Source organism: Heteronotia binoei, chromosome 7 (genome assembly GCF_032191835.1).
Source record: "Heteronotia binoei isolate CCM8104 ecotype False Entrance Well chromosome 7, APGP_CSIRO_Hbin_v1, whole genome shotgun sequence".
NCBI classification, from domain to species: domain Eukaryota; kingdom Metazoa; phylum Chordata; class Lepidosauria; order Squamata; family Gekkonidae; genus Heteronotia; species Heteronotia binoei.
Window position 1 is genome coordinate 17,900,277 of NC_083229.1, and position 24,909 is coordinate 17,925,185.

The 24,909-nt window shown below is 48.0% G+C and overlaps 1 protein-coding gene across 1 annotated transcript in view; it reads right to left on the bottom strand.

The window, feature by feature from the left end:
* Positions 1 to 24,909, bottom strand: part of PHF20L1 (PHD finger protein 20 like 1) — a 95,651-nt gene that overhangs the window by 2,423 nt on the left and 68,319 nt on the right. The window contains exons 12-19 of the mRNA XM_060243213.1: positions 23,888 to 23,944; positions 22,474 to 22,578; positions 19,780 to 19,944; positions 17,076 to 17,257; positions 13,046 to 13,145; positions 11,510 to 11,705; positions 9,274 to 9,643; positions 2,511 to 2,676 (exon numbers count right to left, since the gene is read on the bottom strand). Of these exons, the coding sequence (XP_060099196.1) occupies positions 2,511 to 2,676; positions 9,274 to 9,643; positions 11,510 to 11,705; positions 13,046 to 13,145; positions 17,076 to 17,257; positions 19,780 to 19,944; positions 22,474 to 22,578; positions 23,888 to 23,944 (1,341 nt within the window). The remainder of the gene's footprint in view (positions 1 to 2,510; positions 2,677 to 9,273; positions 9,644 to 11,509; positions 11,706 to 13,045; positions 13,146 to 17,075; positions 17,258 to 19,779; positions 19,945 to 22,473; positions 22,579 to 23,887; positions 23,945 to 24,909) is intronic.

Here is a 24,909-nt window from a genome sequence, read left to right on the forward strand (position 1 = left end):
AATATGCCCGGGGTGGAATTCTAGCAGGAGCTCCTTTCCATATTAGGCCACACCCCCTGATGTAGCCAATCCTCCAAGAGCTTACAAGGCTCTTTTTTATAAGCTCTTGGAGGATTGGTTACATCAGGGGGGGGGTGTGGCCTAATATGGAAAGCTGCTCCTGCTAGAATTCCACCCCTGAAGACGCCACTGGTCCATCAAGTCCAGTACTGTCTGCTCAGACTGGCTGCGGCTTTCCAGGGTCTCAGGCATAGTCGCATCTCCTGGTCTTGTTAACTGGAGATGCCGGGGACTGAAACTTGGGAGCATCCGCATGCAAAGTAGACTCTCATCCATGGAGCCGCAGCCCCTCTTTCTTTTTTTTAATCTCCATTACAGATTTTGGGTGGGGGCTGGAAATACAGCAGCCTTGCTGAAGGCAACCTAGGCAAAGGGAATCTGAAGCAGGAACTACATTACGTTGGATCCTGCAGAGATCTGCTCATGGAGCCGTTCTCCTGTGGTGGAAGGAGCATTTCCCTGGATGCAAGATGCTACCTGCCAACCGCTGCTCCTGGGGAGTCATAAAGAAGAGGCTGCTTCTTTTTTTAAGCCATGGCGAACAGAAATGAGCTGGGGTTACTGCAGGCCAAGCTTGGCACATCCGACATATGCTCGGTACCATCTATCAGTACAAGATACTCGAGCAATCCATGTGTTAGGCTAAGCACAAGCACTGGGGCATTTCCACAAGCCCGTTTGGGTTGGCGATCAGCTACTCGAGTGGGGGGAAAGCATCAAGAAAAGATTCTCATCTGAGCAGCTGTGGAGAGCCAGTTTGGTGTAGTGGTTAAGTACACAGGCTCTTATCTGGGAGAACCGGGTTTGATTCCCCACTCTTCCACTTGCACCTGCTGAAATGGCCTTGGGTCAGCCATAGCTCTCATAGACCTTTTTCCCCTGTAGTGGTTAAGTGTGCGGACTCTTATCTGGGAGAACTGGGTTTGATACCCCCCTCCTCCACTTGCACCTGCTGGAATGGCCTTGGGTCAGCCATAGCTCTCATAGACCTTCTTCCCTTGTAGTGGTTAAGTGCAAGAACTCTTATCTGGGAGAACCGGGTTTGATTCCCCACTCTTCCACTTGCACCTGCTGAAATGGCCTTGGGTCAGCCATAGCTCTCATAGACCTTTTTCCCCTGTAGTGGTTAAGTGTGCGGACTCTTATCTGGGAGAACTGGGTTTGATACCCCCCTCCTCCACTTGCACCTGCTGGAATGGCCTTGGGTCAGCCATAGCTCTCATAGACCTTCTTCCCTTGTAGTGGTTAAGTGCAAGAACTCTTATCTGGGAGAATCGGGTTTGATTCCCCACTCCTCCACTTGCAGCTGCTGGAGTGGCCTTGGGTCAGCCATAGCTCTCAAAGCTGTTCTACTCAAGAACAGTTTCTGGGAGAGCTCTCTCTCAGCCCCACCTAACTCACAGGGTGTCTGGTATGGGGGAGGACATAAAAGATTGTGACCGTTCTGGGATTCGGAGTGGAGGATGAGATTTAAATCCAATATCGTCTTCTTTTCTCTTCCTGAGGCCTGCTATGGGCCTGGCTGATGGAAATCAAAGAGTCAGGCAGAACCTTCTCCCTGCCCCCACACCGAGCTTCAGGAAGCTTCGCTTGAGTATCACGGAGGGACTTATATAGTTTTTTCACTTATATCCCATTTTTCTCCCCAAAGAGGCTCAACACCGTTCTCCGGACTTCCACTTTACCCTCTCAACAACCCCGTGAGGTAGGTCTGCTCTCACTGCTACAGCATATGGCCTGGGACCTGTCTACCTTCAGGACCACCTCTCCCTATACGTGCCCCAGAGAGCACTACGTTCAGGGTCCCAAAATCTTCAGATTCGCAGACTGAAGAAAGTTTGATTGTCCACCACTAGAGCCCCAGAGCGTTCTCGACAAGAGCCCCCTGCACTGTGGAATGCCCTCCCCGGAAACATCAGGGCTCTCCAGGACCCATCATAGTTCTGCCGGGCCTGTAAGACCGAGCTATTTAAGTTTGCCTTCAATAGTTAAGGGGAGGTAGCAAACGTCCCACAGCGCTGACAGTCCCACTGGACAAATATAGATATTGAGAAACACCGATGTGCATCTTGAATTTTACGGTTAAGATGCTTGGAATCCATTTCATTGTACATTGTTTTTAGCATTCTATGTGGTTTTTAACTGCCGTTAGCTGCCGTGAGTCCATTGGGGAGGGCGGGATATAAATTTGATAAAACAAAATAAAAAAAATAAATAACCGGCTCTCAATATAATCCCTTAAAGGCACAGGGAAATGGAACGACACGCACACACCACCGAGTTAATTTAAGGGGCAATAACTTATTCGAGTAAATAACTCCAGCTGGGCACAAGAACACTTTGGCGTTTAAATTAACGTGGAACTGCACTACTGCTGCCCTCCGGGAGTTTTTCAGATGAGGGGGAGGCCCCGATCTCAACCCGCGCTCTTAGGGCTCAACGTCACTTACCGTCTACTTCCTTCTCAATCAGGTCCATCCTGCTGCTGACTTCGTTCTGTACATTCTCTATGTGGGTGAGGAGGTTCAGCTGCCACTGGAGACGAGTGTCCACGTGTTCCTCCGCTCCTCTTTTCTCGTTGAAGATGAACACGGTGTTCCCTTCGGCTGACCGCCTCTGAGCAAATCGCAGAACAAAACCAAGTTAGCAAAAATTCCATTCTCTGTCACGTATTAAGGCCAACTGAACTCCAAAGGGAGCTCTGGACATCACGTTTAAAGGGACAGTACGCCTTTTAAATGCCTTCCCTTCATTTAGAAATAACAAAGGAGAGGGATGCCCTCTTTGGGGGCTCACAGAATTGGACCCCCTGGTCCAATCTTTTTGAAGCTCTGAGGGGGGGGTGTTTTGAGGAGAGGCACCAGATGTTATGCTGAAAATCTGGTGCCACTACCTAAAAAAAACAGCCCCGTGGAGCACCAGATACCCACGGGAATCGGTTTCCATAAATATAACGGGGTGCCCAGAAGACATTTCCCTCCCCCTCCCCATTTTCTCATGACCCTAAGCGGGAGACGGCCTCCAAACCAGGGCATCCCCTGCCCCCCACCTTGGGGATTGTAACAAAAAAAGGGATCACAGTAAAAGGGACAGGCAATAGATGTTAAACAGCTACTGTGGTGATAAACAAGGATTTGTAAAGATTTAGTTTTTTAACCATTTAAAAACCTTCATATTTTTTAATGCTCAACGTTTTAAATCTTACAAACTTCGGGAGGGACGGTGGCTCAGTGGTAGAGCATCTGCTTGGGAAGCAGAAGGTCCCAGGTTCAATCCCCGGCATCTCCAACTAAAAAGGGTCCAGGCAAATAGGTGTGAAAAACCTCAGCTGGAGACCCTGGAGAGCCGCTGCCAGTCTGAGGAGACAATGCTGACTTTGATAGACCGACGGTCTGATTCAGTATAAGGCAGCTTCATATGTTCATATTATAATAAAAATCCGAACTTTTTGAATTTTTAGTTCCATTCAGCTGTGTGCTATCTTGTGCTGTTATCTTGGTTTATTCCAGATTGAGAGAAAAGATGTGATAAGAAGGATCATGAACACTGGTCAGTACTAGTGACTGTTACACCTGGAAAAACATAGGAAGGCATTACTCCCGAGGAAGTCTACTGATGAAATGGGCCTATATCTGGGTGCTCATAGACTTTTTTTTTTTTTTGCAATATGGAAATGTTAATATCGGACCTCTATTACAACATGAATTATGCAGAATTTAAAATATGAAATATGTGAATGGATATTCAAACTGGGTTTTTATTATAATATGGACATGGACATATGAAGCTGCCTTATACGGAATCAGATTCTTGGTCCATCAAAGTCAGTATTGTCTACTCAGACTGGCAGCAGCTCTCCAGGGTCTCAAGCTGAGGTTTTTCATGCCTATTTGCCTGGACCCCTTTTTTGGAGATGCCGGGGATTGAACCTGGGGCCTTCTGCTTCCCAAGCAGATGCTCTACCACTGAGCCACCGTCCCTCCCCTTTATATGAAGTTTGTAAGATTTTAAAAGTTGAGCATTAAAAAATATGAAGGTTTTCAAATGGCTAAAAAAATAAATCTTTATAAAACCTTGTTTATCATCACAGTAGTTGTTTAACTTCTATTGCCTGCCCACCTGGAGATTGACAACGCTAGCGTCATGACTTCAGGCGCTCTCTGTACCAAAACAACCAACTCTGCCTGCTGCGTGTATTCAGTAGAGCAGGGGTCCCCAACATGGCACTCCGGAGTGCCATAACTGCCACGTTTCACCAAGTTCATGTCAGCACTACTAGCGGACACCTCAAGGACTCAAAAAAAAACATTTTGAGAAGAAGACGATGATGATATTGGATTTATAACCCGCCCTCCACTCCGAAGAGTCTCAGAGCGGCTCACAATCTCCTTTCCCTTCCCCCCCCACAGCAGACACCCTGTGAAGTAGATGAAGATATTGGATTTATATCCCGCCCTCCACTCCGAAGAGTCTCAGAGCGGCTCACAATCTCCTTTCCCTTCCCCCCCCCCCACAGCAGACACCCTGTGAGGTAGATGAAGATATTGGATTTATATCCCGCCCTCCACTCCAAAGAGTCTGTGAGCGGCTCACAATCTCCTTTACCTTCCTCCCCCACAACAGACACCCTGTGAGGTAGATGAAGATATTGGATTTATATCCCGCCCTCCACTCCGAAGAGTCTCAGAGCGGCTCACAATCTCCTTTCCCTTCCCCCCCCCACAGCAGACACCCTGTGAGGTAGATAAAGATATTGGATTTATATCCCGCCCTCCACTCCGAAGAGTCTCAGAGCGGCTCACAATCTCCTTTCCCTTCCCCCCCCCCACAGCAGGCACCCTGTGAGGTAGATGAAGATATTGGATTTATATCCCGCCCTCCACTCCAAAGAGTCTGCGAGCGGCTCACAATCTCCTTTCCCTTCCCCCCCCCACAGCAGACACCCTGTGAGGTAGATGAAGATGTTGGATTTACATCCCGCCCTCCACTCCAAAGAGTCTGCGAGCGGCTCACAATCTCCTTTACCTTCCACCCCCACAGCAGACACCCTATGAGGTAGGTGAAGATATTGGATTTATATCCCGCCCTCCACTCCGAAGAGTCTCAGAGCGACTTACAATCTCCCTTACCTTCCTCCCCCACAACAGACACCCTGTGAGGTGGGTGGGGCTGGAGAGGGCTCTCACAGCAGCTGCCCTTTCAAGGACAACCTCTGCCAGAGCTATGGCTGACCCAAGGCCATGCTAGCAGGTGCAAGCGGATGAGTGGGGAATCAAACCCCGTTCTCCCAGATAAGAGACCGCACATTAACCACTACACCAAACTGGCTCTCCAAAAAGGGATGCAGTGCCCTTGGAAAGCAGGCAGAGTCAGGTGGGGCTTTTGCCTGGCAAGACTTCTGGAGATTTCAATGGTTGTGCGCAGGGCTTTTTTTTTTTCCTTTGTAGCAGGAGCTCCTTTGCATATTAGGCCACACACTCCGATACAGCCAATCCTCCTGGAGCTTACAGTAGACCCTGTATGAAGAGCCCTGTAAGCTCCAGGAGGATTGACTACACCAGGGGTGTGTGGCCTAATAGGCAAAGGAGTTCCTGCTACAAAAAAAAAAAAAAAAGCCCTGGAGAAAATAGTTCTTTCTACAGTTGAAAAAGGGACCACCCTTTGACCACCTTAAAAGGCTGCGCTAGCAATCATGAGACCAGCATACAATTTATGTGGAAGAGGGGATGCGGCAAGGAGGGGAACTGGGTGACAGAGACTGAAAAAGACGACTGAATCCAACCCCTAGGCTGAATTGACTACAGAGCGTTTAATCACATTTGTGTTTTCAGGGCTTACAGAAAAAGTTTTCCTCCCAGAGGGAGTGACAACAAGTACTCTTCTACCACCCCATATTAATTTTGTAGAGCCTGAGGTGGTGCCAGCTTCAGTGTCTCCCGGAAGATCAACAGACAAAGGTAAGCAGAACTAATATTTACATGGATTCCTTTTGGACGTTAGGCCACACCTTCGCACATTAGGCCACACCCTCCTGATGTAGCCAATCGTCCTGTCGCTTACAGTAGGCCCTGTGCCAAGAGCCCTGTAAGCTCTTGGAGGATTGGCTACATCTGGGGTGCGTGGCCTAATATGCAAAGGAGTTCCTGCCACCTTAAAAAGCCGTGGTTGTGCCTCTGTTTCAAAATGCTGCTTTGGCAGCAGCTGTCACCCCAGGACAAAGATCTTCCCTGTCTGACCGGACGCCTCCTGCGGCAGCCATTTTGTTGGCTGCGCCTGCCACACTGCATCAGAATTCCAGAGTCGCCTGCAAGCTGAAAAAGATCAGGGAACCCTGTGGTAGAGACACGTGCTGCTGTGTGCCTCTTGCCCAGAAGTGCACCTGTACAAAAAAACATCATGTGCCCCTTGATACTGAATACACCAGCGATCAGTTCTGGGAAAGATAAACAAGACCAAAGTTTTGCTGATTTATGTTACCCAATGAAGTGAAAACGACGACAATGGAAAGTGTTTGGAACTTCGAGGTTTGTCTGTTGCTCCATTGCCGCCTACCACTACTTTGTAGTGTTGTGACCAGTGTTCCCTCTAAGCTGAGCTAGTGTGAGCTAGCTCACAGATTTTTGGCCTCTGGCTCACACATTTTTGTCTTAGCTCAGGAGAAGTGGCCCCAGAGCAAACTAATTTATGCAGCAGCTCACAACTTTAATGCCAGTAGCTCAGGATGTAGAATTTTTGCTCACAAGACTCCACAGCTCAGGACTCTTGCCTGTGAGGCAGGTGGGGCTGCGAGAGCTCTGCAAGAACTGGAACTGACCCGAGGTCACCCAGCAGCTACGTGCATGCGAAGGAGTTGGAAATCAAACCCAGTTCTCCCGGATTAGAATCCATGCACTTAACCACTACACCAAACTGGCAAGAGAACCTGTGAGGCTGGCTACTAAGGCACAGGGCCAGGCCTGCTCTTCTGCCTGTCTCTTCCTCGCTGTGCTGCTGCCTGGTCCAAGAGATTACCGAAGGAAGGGGGGACACGTTCTGGAGCACGCAGCAGAGCGGCAAACTTCTCAAGTTTATGTCGCAGCACAGGTTCCGCGAAGTCACATGAACACGTGACACTGGCCTTACACGCAAGGCTTTTTTTGTAGAAGGAGCTCCTTTGCATCTTAGGCCACACACCCCTGATGTAGCCCATCCTCCAGGAGCTTGCCGTAGGCCCTGTACCAAGAGCCCTGTAAGCTCTTGGAGGATTGGCTATGCAAGAGGGGTGTGGCCTAATATGCAAGGGAGTTTCTGCTACAAAAACTGTCCTGCTTACGCAGAACCTGACCATTGGTTCATCGAGATCAGTATTGTCTACTCTGACCGACAGTGACTCTCCGGGGTCTCAGATACAGATCTTTCGCATCGCCTACTGCCCAACCCTTTTTTTTTAGCTGGAAATGCCAGGGATTGGACGTGGGACCTTTTGCGTGCCAAGCGGATGCTTTGTCACTGAGTGATAGCTCCTCTCGTAAGTTTATTGGAAGGAACTCAAGGGACGATCTCTTTCAACGTGCAGGGGGGGGGGGGCTGCGGCTCAGGAGCAGAGTCTCTGCTTGGCGTGCGGAAGGCCCTGCGTTCGAGCCTTGCCGTTTCCAGTTAAAAGAAAGCAGGTGATGTGAAAAAGACCTGTGCCTGGGACCCCAGAGCTTGAGTAGGCAATACTGTCCACTGAGTAGGAAATACCGATCGCAATGGCCCAATGGCTTGACTACGTAAAATGCGACTTCCTGTGTTCGTGCGCTGTGGTGGAAGGTTAAGCATGCGCCGTGGTGCATTTCTGCCACCGACGGGAGGGTGCAATGGAGAAGAGGCAAGCAGAACAGTCAGATCTATGGATCCTGCTGTCCCTCTCATGGAGCAACGCTATCTTCCTCCACACACAAACACACACACACACAGAGCCTATCATACATGTGGGGCACCTGCTACCCATGTGACACCCCTGCTCTGCCTCTCAGCCTTTCAAGACAAAAGTTCTGAGGCTTCCAGATGATTCTACAGCTAAACGGCTCCTGAGGTATTTTTACGCAGTCCTTCAAAACTCTCTGCTTCGGGTTCTTCTATGAATGGACAGTGAAATCATTCCAGCTTTACTTCCCAAGATCCGGGGCTTTTTTGTAGCAGGAACATCAAGGGCCACGCACTCCTGATGTAGCCCATCCTCCAAGAGTTTACAGGGCTCTTCGTACAGGAACATAAGAACATAAGAGAAGCCATGTTGGATCAGGCCAATGGCCCATCCAGTCCAACACTCTGTGTCACATAGTGGCCAAAAATATATATATATACACACACACACTGTGGCTAATAGCCACTGATGGACCTCTGCTCCATATTTTTATCTAACCCCCTCTTGAAGCTGGCTATGCTTGTAGCTGCCACCACCTCCTGTGGCAGTGAATTCCACATGTTAATCACCCTTTGGGTGAAAAAGGACTTCCTTCTATCCGTTTTAACCCGACTGCTCAGCAATTTCATTGAATGCCCACGAGTTCTTGGATTGGGAGAAAGGGAGAAAAGTACTTCTTTCTCCACTTTCTCCATCCCATGCATAATCTTGTAAACCTCTATCACGTCACCCTGCAGGAAAGGAAAGGTCCCCTGTGCAAGCACCAGTCGTTTCCGACTCGGGAGTGACATTGCTTTCACAACATTTTCACGGCAGACTTTCTACGGGGTGGTTTGCCATTGCCTTCCCCAGTCATCTACACTTTCCCTCCAGCAAGCTGGGGACTCAGTTTTCTGACCTCGGAAGGAGGGAAGGCTGAGTCAACCTCAAGCCGGCTACCTGAAAACCCAGCTTCCGCCGGGGATCGAACTCAGGTTGTGAGCAGAGTTTGGACTGCAGTACTGCAGCTTTAACATTCTGCACCACGGGGCTCTTTGTGCAGGGCCTACCGTAAACTCCAGGAGGATTGGCTACATCAAGGGTGTGTGGCCTAATATGCAAAGGAGTTCCTGCTACAAAAAAAAAAAAAAAGAAGCCCCGCCAAGGTCCTGTTTAAGTATCTTAAAGCGTGCAGTAGCTGCTCTATAAAAATGCCATCTGCAACTTCCCCGTCCCTCAAGCAATCTTCTGTGCCGCAGACTGAAGATGCTACAGACAGCTTTGCACTTCTACCAGAAGAGAACCTGAACTCCTGAAAGATTGCACAGATGAATGGGTAGTTTTACCTGATAACCGAAACCATCTTCTTTCGACGCATATTGGAAACAGTTTTTATCCTCTAAGAGATGTTCCTGGTCGTCCTCGAAGCTGCTGATGTCGTCCTCGTCTGAGCTCATGGGATTGTTCATCAGCTTGCAGTCCGGAACAAAGCTCTGCGGCTTCTGGTAACTATGCTCACTCGTAATGTACGTTTCCTCCATCTTTGGGGGCAAACTAGGGGGCTCTTTGTGGTTTTGGCCACGACCTGTCCTTTCAGGGAAGTTAACAGTATTTGGCACAGCCAATACCCTTCTTTCCAATCCGAGAGTTTTTTGGTCTTGCTCTTTTCGCACACCTGTGCAAGCGCATAGATGAAGGTCAGGGTGATGTTTATTCCTAGGAAGGAGGGGGAAAATGAGTTGCAGGGGGTCAGGTTTAGAACAAAGTAGGAGTCAAGTGGCACCTTTAAGACCAAGCAAGTTTTATTCAGAATGCCAGCTTCGTGTGAAGCACACGAGGGACGGTGGCTCAGTGGTAGAGCATCTGCTTGGGAAGCAGAAGGTCCCAGGTTCAATCCCTGGCATCTCCAAAAAAGGGTCCAGCCAAATAGGTGTGAAAAACCTCAGCTTGAGACCCTGGAGAGCCGCTGCCAGTCTGAGAAGACAATACTGACTTTGATGGATCAAGGGTCTGATTCAGTATAAGGCAGCTTCATATGTTCATGTTCATTTCATCAGGCAATAGGATGGAATGGCAAATAGTCCCAAATATAGAAAGTGGGCAGTGAGTTAGTATGCAAAATCAGTATGCAAAATCATGGAAATGTTTTTTAGCATCTTAAAAGGATCACAATTTGGGGCCTGGTGATTGTTAATTTATGTTAACTGGGCTGCATCAACAAGGGGGCAATATAAGTCAGAATAGCAGATTGATGTCTATGTCATTAGGTGTGAAGTGCCATAAATAAGAGTCTGTTGTAATATTAGCTCCGGGTTTAAAATGAGGGCATTAGTTTCTCATATATTTAAGTTAAATATGTAACACACACATAAACATCATTCTAGTTTGCCATTAGAAAAGAAAGAATACATTAAAATACAGTGGAAGATGGGTTAGTACATGCAATGAGATAAGCAGCCAATATCCATTATTTGAGTATATCAGGTCAGGTTTGGTACCCAAAGCAGCCTTGGGCGAAGCAGACAGGAAGTTTACCCTTAGGTACAGTTTTTACGCTTCTAAGGATAGATTCAGGGACATGGCTGCCTGAGAGGAGAACAGGCAGCAGAGAAGTGAAATCAGGTTGTTCAAAATGTGTCCAGCCCAGGGGGTGGAATTCTAGCAGGAGCTCCTCTGCATATTAGGCCACACACCCCTGATGGAGCCAATCCTCCAAAAGTTTACAAGGCTCTTTTTTTGTAAGCTCTTGGAGGATTGGCTACATCAGGGGTGTGTGACCTAATATGCAAAGGAGCTCCTGCTAGAATTCCACCCCAGGTCCAGCCTATGAGCAACTGTAGATATGAGTCCAGAAGCACCTTGACGACCAGCAACCTATCCGAGGTATAAGCTTTCAAGAGCCAGAAGCTCCCAAGGGAGATCCAGACTCAAACCCAGCTCTTCTACTGCTCACCAGCACAGCTTCCTGCCTGAAATAATCTCCATAGTCAATGGTTACTGGGACCGGCTTGGTGAATATGAATTGTGCCAAAAGGAGCCTTGGAGGAGGAGGAATATTGGATTTATATCCCACCCTCCACTCCAAATCTCAGGGCAGCTTACAATCTCCTTTACCTTCCTCCCCCACAACAGAATCCCAGGTAGGTGGGGCTGAGAGAGCTCTGACAGAAGCTGCCCTTTCAAGGACAACCTCGGCGAGGGCTATGGCTGACCCGAGGCCATTCCAGCAGCTGCAAGTGGAGGAGTGGGGAATCAAACCTGGTTCTCCCAGATAAGAGTCCGCACACTTAACCACTACAGGGGAAGAAGGTCTATAAGAGCTATGGCTGATCCAAGGCCATGCCAGCAGCTGCAAGTGGAGGAGTGGGGGATTAAACCCGGTTCTCCCAGATAAGAGTCTGCACACTTAACCACTACAGGGGAAGAAGGACTATGAGAGCTATGGCTGACCCAAGGCCATTCCAGCAGCTGCAAATGGAGGAGTGGGGGATCAAACCTGGTTCTCCCAGAGCACAGTCCGCACACTTAACCACTACACCAAACTGGCTCTCTGAAGAGTAAGGTACACCGGAAGCCACTTACTTGAGAATCCCAATCTTCAGCTGCAGTCCTCGGAGTACTTCCGTAACACTGTACACGTCAGCCAGGAGGTGGTGCGTTGACACTATCTTTTTGGCATTTAAGTGAGAGTAGTTCTCTTTCAAAAACGAGAGGCCGCACATGTGGCCGTTGTTCAACCAGTCTTTATCGTAGAGATACTTGGCACTCCATCTCTGACCTACGAGCGAGGGGAGAAAGCAGATCTTATTCTGTTGCTGGGGGTCAAGGAAGCCAATTTAGAGGCCTTTTTTTTTCTGCACAGTGAATAACTTCGCAGGGAAAAGATCCAGGTGGGCAGCCGTGTTGGTCTGAAGCCGTAGAACAACGCGGGACCCAAATTAGGCGCACACCTTCAACTCATGAGCCACTCGCACAGGTTTATATGCCTGCTCCTGTGTATTACAATCGTAACTGGGAGTGAACATAAAATTCAGGTCAGCATTGATATTTCAAAGGTAAGCAGGCAGACCTGCTGAAGTCAGATGACGCAGACGGCCCCCCCTCCCGCCACCCGGTTACTCAATTTCATTATCCTTGGACATTCCCAGATTTGCAGCTGTGGCCCAAAGCACAATTTGTGACCATGGTCAGCGGTAGTGTTTTTCCCCACTGCAATGGGCGAGGAAAAAAAAAACCAACCCTGTATGTTTTCTGCCAAACACAAGTTGCATCACCACTGTTCATGCTAGCACCTCGGGTAACTTCCTACCGTCTTCTGGGCACAAGTGAAGACAGGGATTTTGACTTTCAAATGTAGAAGTCCTTAAATACATTGCTTTCTCCTGCTTCCCATGTCCCACTGTGATCACCCGGAACTGGTCAATGGCTCCCCCAGTAACAAAGCCATCTGGATGCGCAGCTGCTGGTGACACACACACACCCCTTAGCTTGAGCTACCTCTCAGTGGAGAATTGCTGAAGTCAGAACTTAAGTTTTTCAGAAACACTCTAAGACCTGTCTGGAACAGGTGAGGTGGCGTAAGTGGAAAACAGTAGGTTAAGCAGGCAGAAGGACAGATATTGAGTTTTACTGGATATTATTTTACCTGGGATATTTAGACCTTTATGTTACGTGCACAGAGACTGCGGAACAAGGTGGGCGATAAATAATTTTTAAAATAGGGTAGACGGCCTGCAGGTGACCACACAAACATCTAGGGAGAGAGTAGTGTTACATCACCGTTGGGATGGAATGGGGGAAGGAGTGACATATAAACCAGCAGGGCTTTTTTTGTAGCAGGAACTCCTTTGCATATTAGGCCACACACTCTGATGTAGCCAATCCTCCTGGAGCTTACAGTAGGCCCTGTACTAAGAGCCCTGTGGCTCTTGGAGGATTGGCTACATCAGTGGGGTGTGTGGCCTAATATGCAAAGGAGTTTCTGCTACAAAAAAAGCCCTGTAAACCCGTAGCCAGAGAATTCAGCAGGTGATCCCAGGAAACCACCACCCACAAATGCTAGAATCACAAAGTACAGTACTGGAAATTTCAGAACTTAGTTTGAAAATTTACTCATACCAGGTGGGTCCCTGCAAACGTAGCAGATGTACTGCTCCGGAATGCTGTCTTCCAACAGCCCCATGCATATACTGTGCTGCCAACACAGGCACTCTTCACACTGTGGTGAGGATGAAAGAAGAGGACAGTGAGAGGATAGGAGGGACCCGGTTTCATGACTCGTTTTGTTAGCACACAAGAGAATAAGGCTGACTACCATATTAGGAACACAAATTCATTTCCAATTTTGAAGCAAAAGCGTGGGCAATGCTGACAACAGTCACTTTGCACCCCAACACACTAATAAGACATTAACAAAACGCCAATGGTACATTTGCAACATGACTGCTTTGGTTTTGACGCTAAACAGGAGAATGTTATTTTATCCAGAGACAGGAGGAAACATCTGAAAAAAACACCATTTTCGGGGGGGGGAGGGAGGGAGGGGGAGAGAGAGAGAGGGGGGGGAGGGAGAGAGAGAGAGAGAGAGAGAAAGAAAGAAAGAAAGAAAGAAAGAAAGAAAGAAAGAAAGAAAGAAAGAAAGAAAGAAAGAAAGAAAGAAAGAAAGAAAGAAAGAAAGAAAGAAAGAAAGAAAGAAAGAAAGAAAGAAAGAAAGAAAGAGCTGCAAGTTCTCTCTCTCTCTGCTTTGAGGATTTCTGTCATGTGAGAGAGGTGGGCAACAGAGAAGAATTAAGTACTCTTTTCCACGCTACTCCAACCATCTGATTTCCCAGAACCTGCTCTCAAAATCACACCAACGTAACCGAAATTGCAAAATGTGGGTGAGGAGTTGTTGTTTTTTCCACGAAGACCTCAGAAGCCAGTAACCGAACAGAAACTTTTAAAAAAGCCAAGCTTGTTATTTTACGAGCAGACTGGCCGTTCGATGGTTCAAAGACTGTAAGCAAGAAGAACCCACTGGTGGAGCTGTGGGCAGGCTGCATCTCCGTGGGAGGCCAAGACAAGACGCAGAAGGCCTTCTGGTACAGCCCTCAAATCCAGAGATAATTCTTCTGAGGACAACTCTTCATTCTTCAGTACCTTCCAGAGATGTAGAGAAAGGGGTAGACCAGAAGGGGCTTGGAGGACCCAGATTAAACTTTCGGCATCTCCATTTTCTGGATTAAGACCATGAGAATCAACTCAGCTGAGCTACCTTTCTGTGAATGTGCCACATCATTGATGAAAATGGACATAAGAAGAGCCCTGCTGGATCAGACCGGTGGTCCATCTAATCCAGCATCCTGTCTCACACAGAAGAAGATATTGGATTTATATCCCGCCCTCCACTCCGAAGAGTCTCAGAGCGGCTCACAATCTCCTTTACCTTCCTCCCCCACAACAGACACCCTGTGAGCTGGGTGGGGCTGGAGAGGGCTCTCACAGCAGCTGCCCTTTCAAGGACAACCTCTGCCAGAGCTCTGGCTGACCCAAGGCCATTCCAGCAGCTGCAAGTGGAGGAGTGGGGAATCAAACCCGGTTCTCCCAGATAAGAGTCCACACACCTAACCACTACACCAAACTGGCTCTCACTAACCAACCAGTTCCTCTGGAGGGCCAACAACAGGGCACAAAGGATAGGTCTTTCCCCTGATGTTGCCTCCTGGCTCTGGGCTTCAGAGACTGACTGCCTCTGAATGTGAAGATTCCCCTAACAATCGCCGAGACTAGCAACCGCTAACATCTATCCTCCACGAATCTATCTAATACCCCTTTAAAGCTCTTTCATTCCTGTGGCCGTCACTATATCCTCTGGCAGCAACTTTCACACTTTAATCACTCTCTGCGTAAAGCAGTATTTCCTTTTCTCCATCCTGAATTTACCACCCATCAGCTTCACTGAGTGCCCGCAGGTTCTAGTGCTTTGAGAGAGAGAAACTGCTCTTCGTTAACGCTCTCCACCCCATCCATAACTTTATCGAGCTCGGTCATGTACCCTTTTGTCGCCTCTTTTCTAAAAGGAGACGTTTCAGGCGCTTCAGCCTTTTCTGACAGGAAAGGTGCTCCAACCCCCTAATCATCTTGGTTGCCCTCCTCAATACTTTTTCCAGTTCTGGAATGTTCTTTTTGAGACACAGGGACCAGAGCTGTGCACCCAGTATTCCAGATAAGGCCGAACCAGAGATCTACAAAAGGGCATTGCAACATCAGCAGGTTTATTCTCAATTCCTTTCTTAATAATCCCTAACAGAGAGTTCGCCTTTTTTCAACCCTGCAACACACTGGGTTGACACTTTCATTGAGCTATCCACTAGGACCCCAGGGTCTTTCCCTCTCAGTCTCAGTGAGTTGCAACCCCATTGGCCTATACTTGAAGTTGGAGCCCTCTTCTCATGAACTGAGTTCGATCCCAGCAGAAGCTGGTTTCAGGTAGCCAGCTCAAGGTTGACTTCAGCCTTCCATCCTTCCGAGGTCGGTCAAATGAGTCCCCAGCTTGCTGGGGGGAAAGTGGAGATGACTGGGAAAGGCAATGGCAAACCACCCCATAAAAAGTCTGCCGTGAAAACGTTGTGAAAGCAGCGTCACCCCAGAGTCGGAAACAACTGGTACTTGCAGAGGGGACTACCTTTTTTTTTTTTTTAACATCACCTTACATTTGCCAACACTGAACTTCACTTGAATATAAGAACATTAAGAGAAGCCATGTTGGATCAGGCCAATGGTCCATCCAGTCCAACACTCTGTGTCACACAGGGGCCAAAAAAAAACCCCCAGCTGCCATCAGGAGGTCCATCAGTGGGTCCAGGACACTAGAAGCCCTCCCACTGTGCCCCCCCAAGCACCAAGAATGCAGGACATCACTGCTCCAGACAGAGAGTTCCAGCAACAATTTGCCACATTATCACCCACTCACCCGGTCTTCACAACCAGCCTTTTCACCATCCCAAATAAAATGGTGTCATCTGCAAACTTGGCCACTGCATTACTTACTCCTAATTCCAGATCACTGATGAATAAATTAAATAGTACCTGCCCCAGTACCTTGTGCGACCCCACTGCTTCCTTACTTCCATCATGAGAACTGTCCACTGATTCCTACCCTTTGTTTCCTGTCATTTAACTAGTTTATAATCCATAAGAGAACCTCTCCTCTTATCCCATGACTGCTTCGTTTACTTGGGAGTCTTTGGCTAGGTACACTGTCAGAAGCCTTTTGAAATAATGTATATTGGGGTCACCTTTGCTACATGCTTGTTCACTTTCTTGAAGAATCCCAAAAGGTTGGCAAGACAGGACTTTCCTTTGCAGAAGCCATGCTGATTTTGCTTCAGCGGGCTTTGTCCCTCTATGTGTCTAACAATTTTATCTTGGATTACCATTTCTACTAATCTGCCAGAGAAAGATGTTGTGCTGACTGGCCTGTCATTTCCTGGTTCCCCTCTGTATCCCTTTTTAAAAATTGGTGTCATATTTGCTGTTCCCTGGTCTTCTATCAAAGCAGCTAAATTTAGTGATAGGTTACATACGGCTGATTCATAGATCAACTCTCTCACATCTGAGTTCCTTAAGAACTCTTGAGCGTATACCATCAGGACCAGGAGATGTATTGGTTTTTAATTTCTGCAACAGATCTAGAACTTCGCCTCTGGTCCAATCTGACTCAGCTCTTCAGACTTCCCTCCTGAAAACCAGGGCTGTGGCATCGGTAAATGCCCCCTCCCACTTTCCACAGTGAACACAGAAGAAAAAGGGAGGGGGGGAAGGCTTCTCTGTCATCTCCACATCTCCTTTACCTTCCTCCCCCGCAACAGACACTCTGTGAGGTGAGTGGGGCTGAGAGAGCTTTCCCAGAAGCTACCCTTTCAAGGACAGCTCTACGAGAGCTATGGCTGACCCAAGGTAATTCCAGCAGCTGCAAGTGGAAGAGTGGGGAATCAAACCCGGTCCTCCCAGATAAGAGTCCTTGCACTTGACCACTGCACCAAACCGGCTCTGGAAACTGCATGCAACCGGCTCTGGAAGCTGCATGCAACGTATCATCATTAAGTCTCAACGAGGGGGGGGGGGGAATGCCTGTCGAAAACCAGACTGTATGCAATTAATTCCTGACCTGAATCATGAAGCCGTTTTCCTCATCCATTTCGCAGATACACCGGACAATTTCGTTAAGGGTGTCCTCTTCGTCCTGAGATTCTTCAAAATTGGTGGAATCGAAGTCCTGATTGTACTCGTCGCCGCTCAGCAGCAAGCTCTCGGTAGAAGAGTCATCCAAAAACTCCATGTCTGAGAGGTCTGAAATTCAGAAGACAAGAGATGCGATTTGTCGAGCAGCCACCCGTGGACTTCAAGAAAGAACGAGGCTGCATCCCCTGTTGAAGTGTGCGCCAGAAAGTACATCGGATGATCATAGAATCATAGAGTTGGAAGGGACCTCTAGGGTCATCTAGTCCAACCCCCTGCACAATGCAGGGAACTCACAAACACCTCCCCCTAAATTCACAGGATCTTCATTGCTGTCAGATGGCCATCTAGCCTCTGTTTAAAACCTCCAAGGAAGGAGAGCCCACCACCTCCCAAGGAAGCCTGTTCCACTGAGGAATCACTTTAACAGTCAGGAAGTTCTTCCTAATGTTGAGCCGGAAACTCTTTTGATTTAATTTCAACCATTGGTTCTGGTCCTACCTTCCGGGGCCACAGAAAACAATTCCACACCATCCTCTCTATGACAGCCCTTCAAGTACTTGAAGATGGTGATCATATCGCCTCTCAGTCGCCTCCTCTCCAGGCTAAACATCCCCAGCTCCTTCAACTTTTCCTCATAGGACTTGGTCTCCAGACCCTTCACCATCTTCGTCGTCCTCCTCTAGACCCCTTCCAGCTTGTCTAGATCTTTCTTAAAATGTGGTCCCCAAAACTGAACACAATACTCCAGGTGAGGTCTTACCAGAGGAGAAAAGCGATACTATCACATCACGTGATCTGGACACTAGACTTCTGTTGATACAACCCAAAATTGTATTTGCCTTTTTAGCCACCGCATAAAAAAGGCAGATGCAATGATGCTGTTTGGGCAAGGATTGCTTACTCCAAACGCAGAGCTGCTTTCTCAAACACTTATTTAACAGATTCTCTTGTCTTAAACACTAGCTCCATCCCCTCCCACAGCGGGAAAACTTTACACAGCATTTCTTTTTTTTTACATTCTCTACAAGACTACATAATTTTTAACTCAAGGAAATGCTGAAAACGGAGAGTGCAGCTGTTATAAATCGAGCAAATGTAGGAGAAAGGAAGAAGCATAAAGGGTGTATGTTGTGAGTCAACACTAGGAAGCATTTCTCAATTGTCATACACAGTGTTCAAGACAAGTTTTTTATTTTTATTTATTTAAGATTTATACCCCGCCCTTCCCACAAGTGGGACTGAATGAGCTCTACAAGGAACATGCAGGTACTCGGGAAAGTTTAAAGGACTATCTCACGGTGGTGATGCTGAACTGTGTTCAGTGACAGAAGAAGAAGAAGATGATGATGATATTGGATTTATATCCCGCCCTCCACTCCGAAGAGTCTCAGAGCGGCTCACAATCTTCTTTACCTTCCTCCCCCACAACAGACACCCTGTGAGGTAGATGAAGATATTGGATTTATATCCCGCCCTCCACTCCGAAGAGTCTCAGAGCGGCTCACAATCTCCTTTACCTTCCTCCCCCACAACAGACACCCTGTGAGGTAGATGAAGATATTGGATTTATATCCCGTCCTCCACTCCGAAGAGTCTCAGAGCGGCTCACAATCTCCTTTACCTTCCTCCCCCACAACAGACACCCTGTGAGGTAGATGAAGATATTGCATTTATATCCCGCCCTCCACTCCGAAGAGTCTCAGAGCGGCTCACAATCTCCTTTACCTTCCTCCCCCACAACAGGCACCCTGTGAGGTAGATGAAGATATTGGATTTATATCCCGCCCTCCACTCCAAAGAGTCTCAGAGTGGCTCACAATCTCCATTCCCCTCCTCCCCCACAACAGACACCCTGTGAGGTAGATGAAGATATTGGATTTATATCCCGTCCTCCACTCCGAAGAGTCTCAGAGCGGCTCACAATCTCCTTTACCTTCCTCCCCCACAACAGACACCCTGTGAGGTAGATGAAGATATTGCATTTATATCCCGCCCTCCACTCCGAAGAGTCTCAGAGCGGCTCACAATCTCCTTTACCTTCCTCCGCCACAACAGACACCCTGTGAGGTAGATGAAGATATTGCATTTATATCCCGCCCTCCACTCCAAAGAGTCTCAGAGCGGCTCACAATCTCCTTTACCCTCCTCCCCCACAACAGAAACCCTGTGAGGTGGGTGGGGCTGGAGAGGGCTCTCACAGCAGCTGCCCTTTCAAGGACAACTCCTATGAGAGCTACAGCTGACCCAAGGCCATGCTAGCAGGTGCAAGTGGAGGAGTGGGGAATCAAACCCGGTTCTCCCAGATAAGAGTCCGCACCCTTAACCACTACACCAAACTGGCTACACAAAACTGAATCTAAACCCCTCCCCACTCCCGGACCCAGCTGGCAGAGACAAAACTCTTTCCACCACACCCTGCTTTACCAGAGACACCCCCCCCCCCGGGCAAGCTGGCTGGCACTGGAAACTGAACGGTGACAAACTACCTCAATAGGTCATAATGCCAAGTAGTAGCACTACAGTTACTCATACTGTGATCTCTAAAGTGGTATATGCTTGTTGACCTCACTCTTGCCCACAATGAACAGAATTCAGGCGGGGAATTCAGGCACAAGAAACAGCAAACCTACTTTCACCGCTAAGGTCGACAGACAGAATAGCCCTTGGGAACTGGTAGGAAGTATTCTTCTCCGTCATCGTGCTTCGTAGGGTTAGAGAGCTCCCGGAGGACCTGGTGAGAGGAGAGGAGCACCGGTCCAGGTACTCGAGAGAGCTGTCTTCGAAATCAGAATAGTCTGCAAAGCAATAGCAAAACAGGTCATAAAAGCCACCCCCCGCTAATGAAACACTGCTTGCGGTTCTTAAAACTCAATGCACCATTGTTCATTTTTTTAGAAGAACCGAACCACAAACAAAGGTCACATGGTAGTCAGCTGTTGCTTCAAGTTTACAGTCTTTTAGCTAACCAACAGCAAACAGCCACCTTAAACCGAGCCAGGTGTTACTTGAGCTAACCCTGAAACACACTAGCCCAGTACACAGCTCCCCCTTCTGTGCCACGGGAAAAGGGAGTACACACTGGCCACTTCCTCTGTGTGGTCACAACCTGGTGATTCGGCAAAGACAGCGGGACCAGCACCTACGTGTCCACTTCTTCTCCTTTGCGCAGGAGGTCAATGTGAGCAGGGGGAGGGGTTGTCTCTACTGGGCTTCTAGGTGGGAGAGGGGAATTCAGTTAACAATGTAGGATTTTTTTTCATTCTGAAACATTTCAATGCCACCTTTCCATCCAATCAGGGTCCCTCTAAGCATGGGGGCAGCACACGACACAGTCAGCACAGCCGTGAGGCAATTTTGCACACTTCTGCTTTTTTTTTGGAGTGCGCTTCGAAACGACGTGCAAAATTAAAAGACGGACACCACCAATTCAAACGCATCTCAACGCGGAGCAGATGCACAAGAACTCTCCAAAAAAACTCACGCTTGAGAGGCATGCGATGAAGGTGATGGGCAGAAGGCTCGTGACAGATAAGAAGAAATACTATTTTACTCAGAGAGTGATTAAAATGGGAAATTCGCTGCCAGATAATGTCGTGAATGACTACAGGCACAGACAGCTCTAAAAGGGGATTAGATAGATTCATAGAGGATATCTATAGCCAGTTCGGTGCAGTGGTTAAGTGCACAGGCTCTTCTCTGGGAGAAGGTGGTTTGATTCCCCACTCTTCCACTTGCAGCTGCTGGAATGGCCTTGGGTCAGCCATAGCTCTCGCAGGAGTTGTCCTTGAAAGGGCAGCTGCTTCAAGAGCTCTCTCAGTCCCACCCACCTCACAAGGTGTCTGTTGGGGGGGGGAGGTAAAGGAGATTGTGACCGCTCTGAGACTCTGATTCAGAGAAAAGGGCGGGGTATAAATATATGGTCTTCGTCGTCTTCTTCTAAATGGTTACTAGCCATGGAGGCTGAGTGGAACCTCCACATTCAGAGGCATTAAGCCTCTGAATCCCAGAGCCAGGAGGCAACATCAGGGGAAGGCTCAGCCTCTCTGCCCTGTCGTTGGTCCTCCAAAGGACTGATTGGTCACTGTGTGAGATGAGATGCTGGGCTAGATGTCTGAGCCAGCAGGGCTCTTCTTATGATCTATTGAAGGCCTCAGCCTCTCTACCCTGTTATGGGCACTCCAGAGGAACTGCTTGGCCACTGTGTGAGACAGGAGGCTGGACAAGGTGGACCACTGGTCTGATCCAGCAAGGCTCTTCTTATGTTCTTATGAAGGCATCAGCCTCTGTGCCATGTTGTTGGCCCTACAGAGGAACTGGTTGGCCACTGTGTGAGACAGGAGGCTGGACTAGATGGACCACTGGTCTGATCCAGCAGGGCTCTTCTTATGTTCTTATGAAGGCTTCGGCCTCTATGCCCTGTTGTTGGCCTTTCAGAGGAACTGGCTGGCCACTCTGTGAAACAGGAGGCTGGACTAGATGGACCACTGGTCTGATTCAGCAGGGCTCTTCTTATGTTCTTATGAAGGCCTCGGCCTCTCTGCCCTGTCATTGGCACTCCAGAGGAACTAGTTGGCCACAGTGTGAGACAGGAGGCTGGACTAGATGGACCACTGGTCTGATTCAGCAGGGCTCGTCTTATGTTCTTATCTACCCCTAGATGTTCAGAAGCTCAAGCGATTCGCACCGACAGCTTTTTGCTTTTTATCTGGATGTGCAAAAACAGCTCTTTCAGGGGTGAACATGCAATGCAGTTATGAAATCAATAAAATGCAAGCTGGCTGAACAAAACAGCAAAGAGTCTAGAAGCACCTTTAAGACCAACCAATTTTATTGCAGCATCTGCTTTCGAGAAGCACAGCTCTCTTCGTCGGAGGCATCTGACGAAGAGAGCTGTGTTTCTTGAAAGCTTACGCTACAATAAAATTTGTCGGTTTTAAAGGCGCTACTGTACTCTTCGCTATTTTTGCAGCAATAGACTAACACAGCTGACTCCTCTGAATCTATGAAGATGGCTGAATGAGCTCACAATAACATTGCTTCTCAAAAGGCAGACGCTCAAGCATCAGACCAGTGCTGCGCGTACACAAATCGGCACAGCTAGCTGCGTGCAACACTTTTGCATGGGAACAGGAGAGGAAAGGAAAAACTCTGTCAGTAGACTGCACATCGGCAGAGCTACTGAGAGTGCAGGATGCAGAGGCAAAAACTAGGTTATGACTTTATAACAGATTTCCACAGAATTAAAACCTCTCAGTGCTGCCAGCTGGCTGGAACCAGGGCAACAACGCTTTTATTGGGCTGAGTCGCTTATATTCTCACTATACCGTGCTGTTTCGTTTTCTTCTTTTTCTTCTTCTTCTTCTTTTGTTTCGACTTGTGATCCTTCTCCTTCCGCTCTTTTCTTTCTTTATCCTTCTCTTTCCTTTTACCTAAATGGCAATCAAGCAAGGAGGTTTGTTTAAACAAAGGATATTTATTCCCCCATTGAATTTTTTTTTTTTTAAATCAGCGCTTCCTCAAAATTAGGTCGTAAACTTCCAGTCACCTGCCTAAAAGTGAAACAAGCACAACTAAATAATTAGGTAACAGCTTTGCTCCTTAAATAACCCATGGATGGGGCAGGGAGAGCTGGTCTTGGAGATACTGAACAAAGCCCATGAGATTGACAAAGAATGTACAAGGACAATGGAATCCTAAATGACAAGAATTAATTCAGAACTGCAATCAAAGCCTATTGTTAAAATGGAGAGCTGTTAATGCTAGGCAGATTCACTTCCCAGCTTCCCCATAAAGTCCCTAACATCATCAAGGGAGAAAGTTTCGGCACTCTTACTTAACAGGAATGTTCCAGTGGAAAAGCTAGATTGAAGAAGAAGACTGCAGATTTATACCCCGCCCTTCTTTCTGAATCAGAGACTCAGAGCAGTTTACAATCTCCTGTACCTTCTCCCCCCCACAGCAAACACCCTGTGAGGTGGGTGGGGCTGAGAGGGCTCTCACAGCAGCTGCCCTTTCAAGGACAACTCCTGCGAGAGCTATGGCTGACCCAAGGCCATTCGAGCAGCTGCAAGTGGAGGAGTGGAGAATCAAACCCGGTCCTCCCAGATAAAGAGTCTGCGCACTTAACCACTACACCAAACTGGCTCTCAAAGAACGTACAAGGCAGTTTCATGTGTGTTCATATCTGTGCCATCTCTTTCGAGTCCTGCTTGAGGTGATGTACTCAATTTAAAACCCCAATACAAAACCAGCCATTACACTTTTAAAAAATGCTGTCGTCTTGGGAGTCACCGTAAGGGAAGAAAGGCTGGTCTCTGGATGGGCCAACAGTTTAACAGACTGCCCTCTTAACATGTTCAAGGTGGTCATTACCAGCTCCCCACCCCCACCCCACACCAGGCAAAAAAAAAAAAAGGTCATTGTACATGATGGAAAATGAACACAAAAGGGATACTATAACTATTTTTCTGTACTTTTTTGTCACTGAGATAGGTAACGTTCATAGTTGACAAGGTATTTTTTGTCCAGAGACATCTTCCTTTAAAAGATGTGTTTTTAAATTCAGAAACAGAGTAGGTGGGGGATGAAAAAAATAAAATCCTGGTTAGAAGATATGAACAGATGAACACTTACCCCACCACCACCCCCCGACAGCACTAAACAGGTAAAAAGACAGAAGCTGGTTTTGCTCTTGTTCTCTTAATACTTTAACCTTTGCTTAAAGATTCGTGTTCATACCAAGCATCGACGAGCATCTCTCCTCCAGTTTTGCTTTCTTCTCCATTTTTGGTGTCCCTGAGGACGTAAGAAAAGACAAAGAACCTTAGCAGTTCACAGTTGCGACTGAGCTCGAAATCTCTCATCTGCAGGCACTCTCTCATGGAGGAGACACCCATCAATGGCTTACTAGCTGTGATGACTAACGAGAACCTCCATATAAAGATGCAAGAAACTCCCGTGTGCCCGTACTAGGAAGGCGAGCTCAAGGGACGGCCTGGGCCACTACACTCCGTTCACTGTCTGCCCAGGACTACTGGTTGGCCACCAGGGGACAAGGGATGCTAGACTAGATGGGTCACTTGTCCATATGGACATATGAAGCTGCCTTATACTGAATCAGCCCCTCAGTCCATCAAAGTCAGTATTGTCCACTCAGACTGGCAGCAGCTCTCCAGGGTCTCAAGCTGAGGTTCTCCACGCCTATTTGCCTGGACCTCTTCTTAGTTGGAGATGCCCAGGACTTTTTTTTAACAGGAACGCACAGAAACACAGTCCCAGCTGGCTTGGTGGCAGGGGGTGTGGCCTAATATGCAAATGAGTTCGTGCTGGGCTTTTTCTACCAAAAAAGCCCTGGAGATGATGAGGATTGAACTTGGGACCTTCTGCTTACCAAACAGATGCTCTCCCAGAGCCATCATCCCTCCCCATCCAACTGTCCAATCCCACAGTGCTGCTCTTCTGGCCAATCCACTAGTAGAAATGATACTACTAAAGAAGACTTTCTCCTATCCAAACTGGGGGAGGATCAGCCATTCTACCTAGTCCAGTTGTCCCACAAAAGCACCACTAGATAAGGGGAGCCAGGACCTTTTTTTGAGCAGAAACACACAGGGACGCAGTTCCAGCTGACTTGGTGTCAGGGGGTGTGGCCTAATATGTAAATGAGTTCCTGCCGGGCTTTTCCTACAAAAGAAGCCCTGAGTGGAGCTAAGAACAAAGCTTACCTATCATTCAATGTGGGGTTTTTTTTTTGGGGGGGG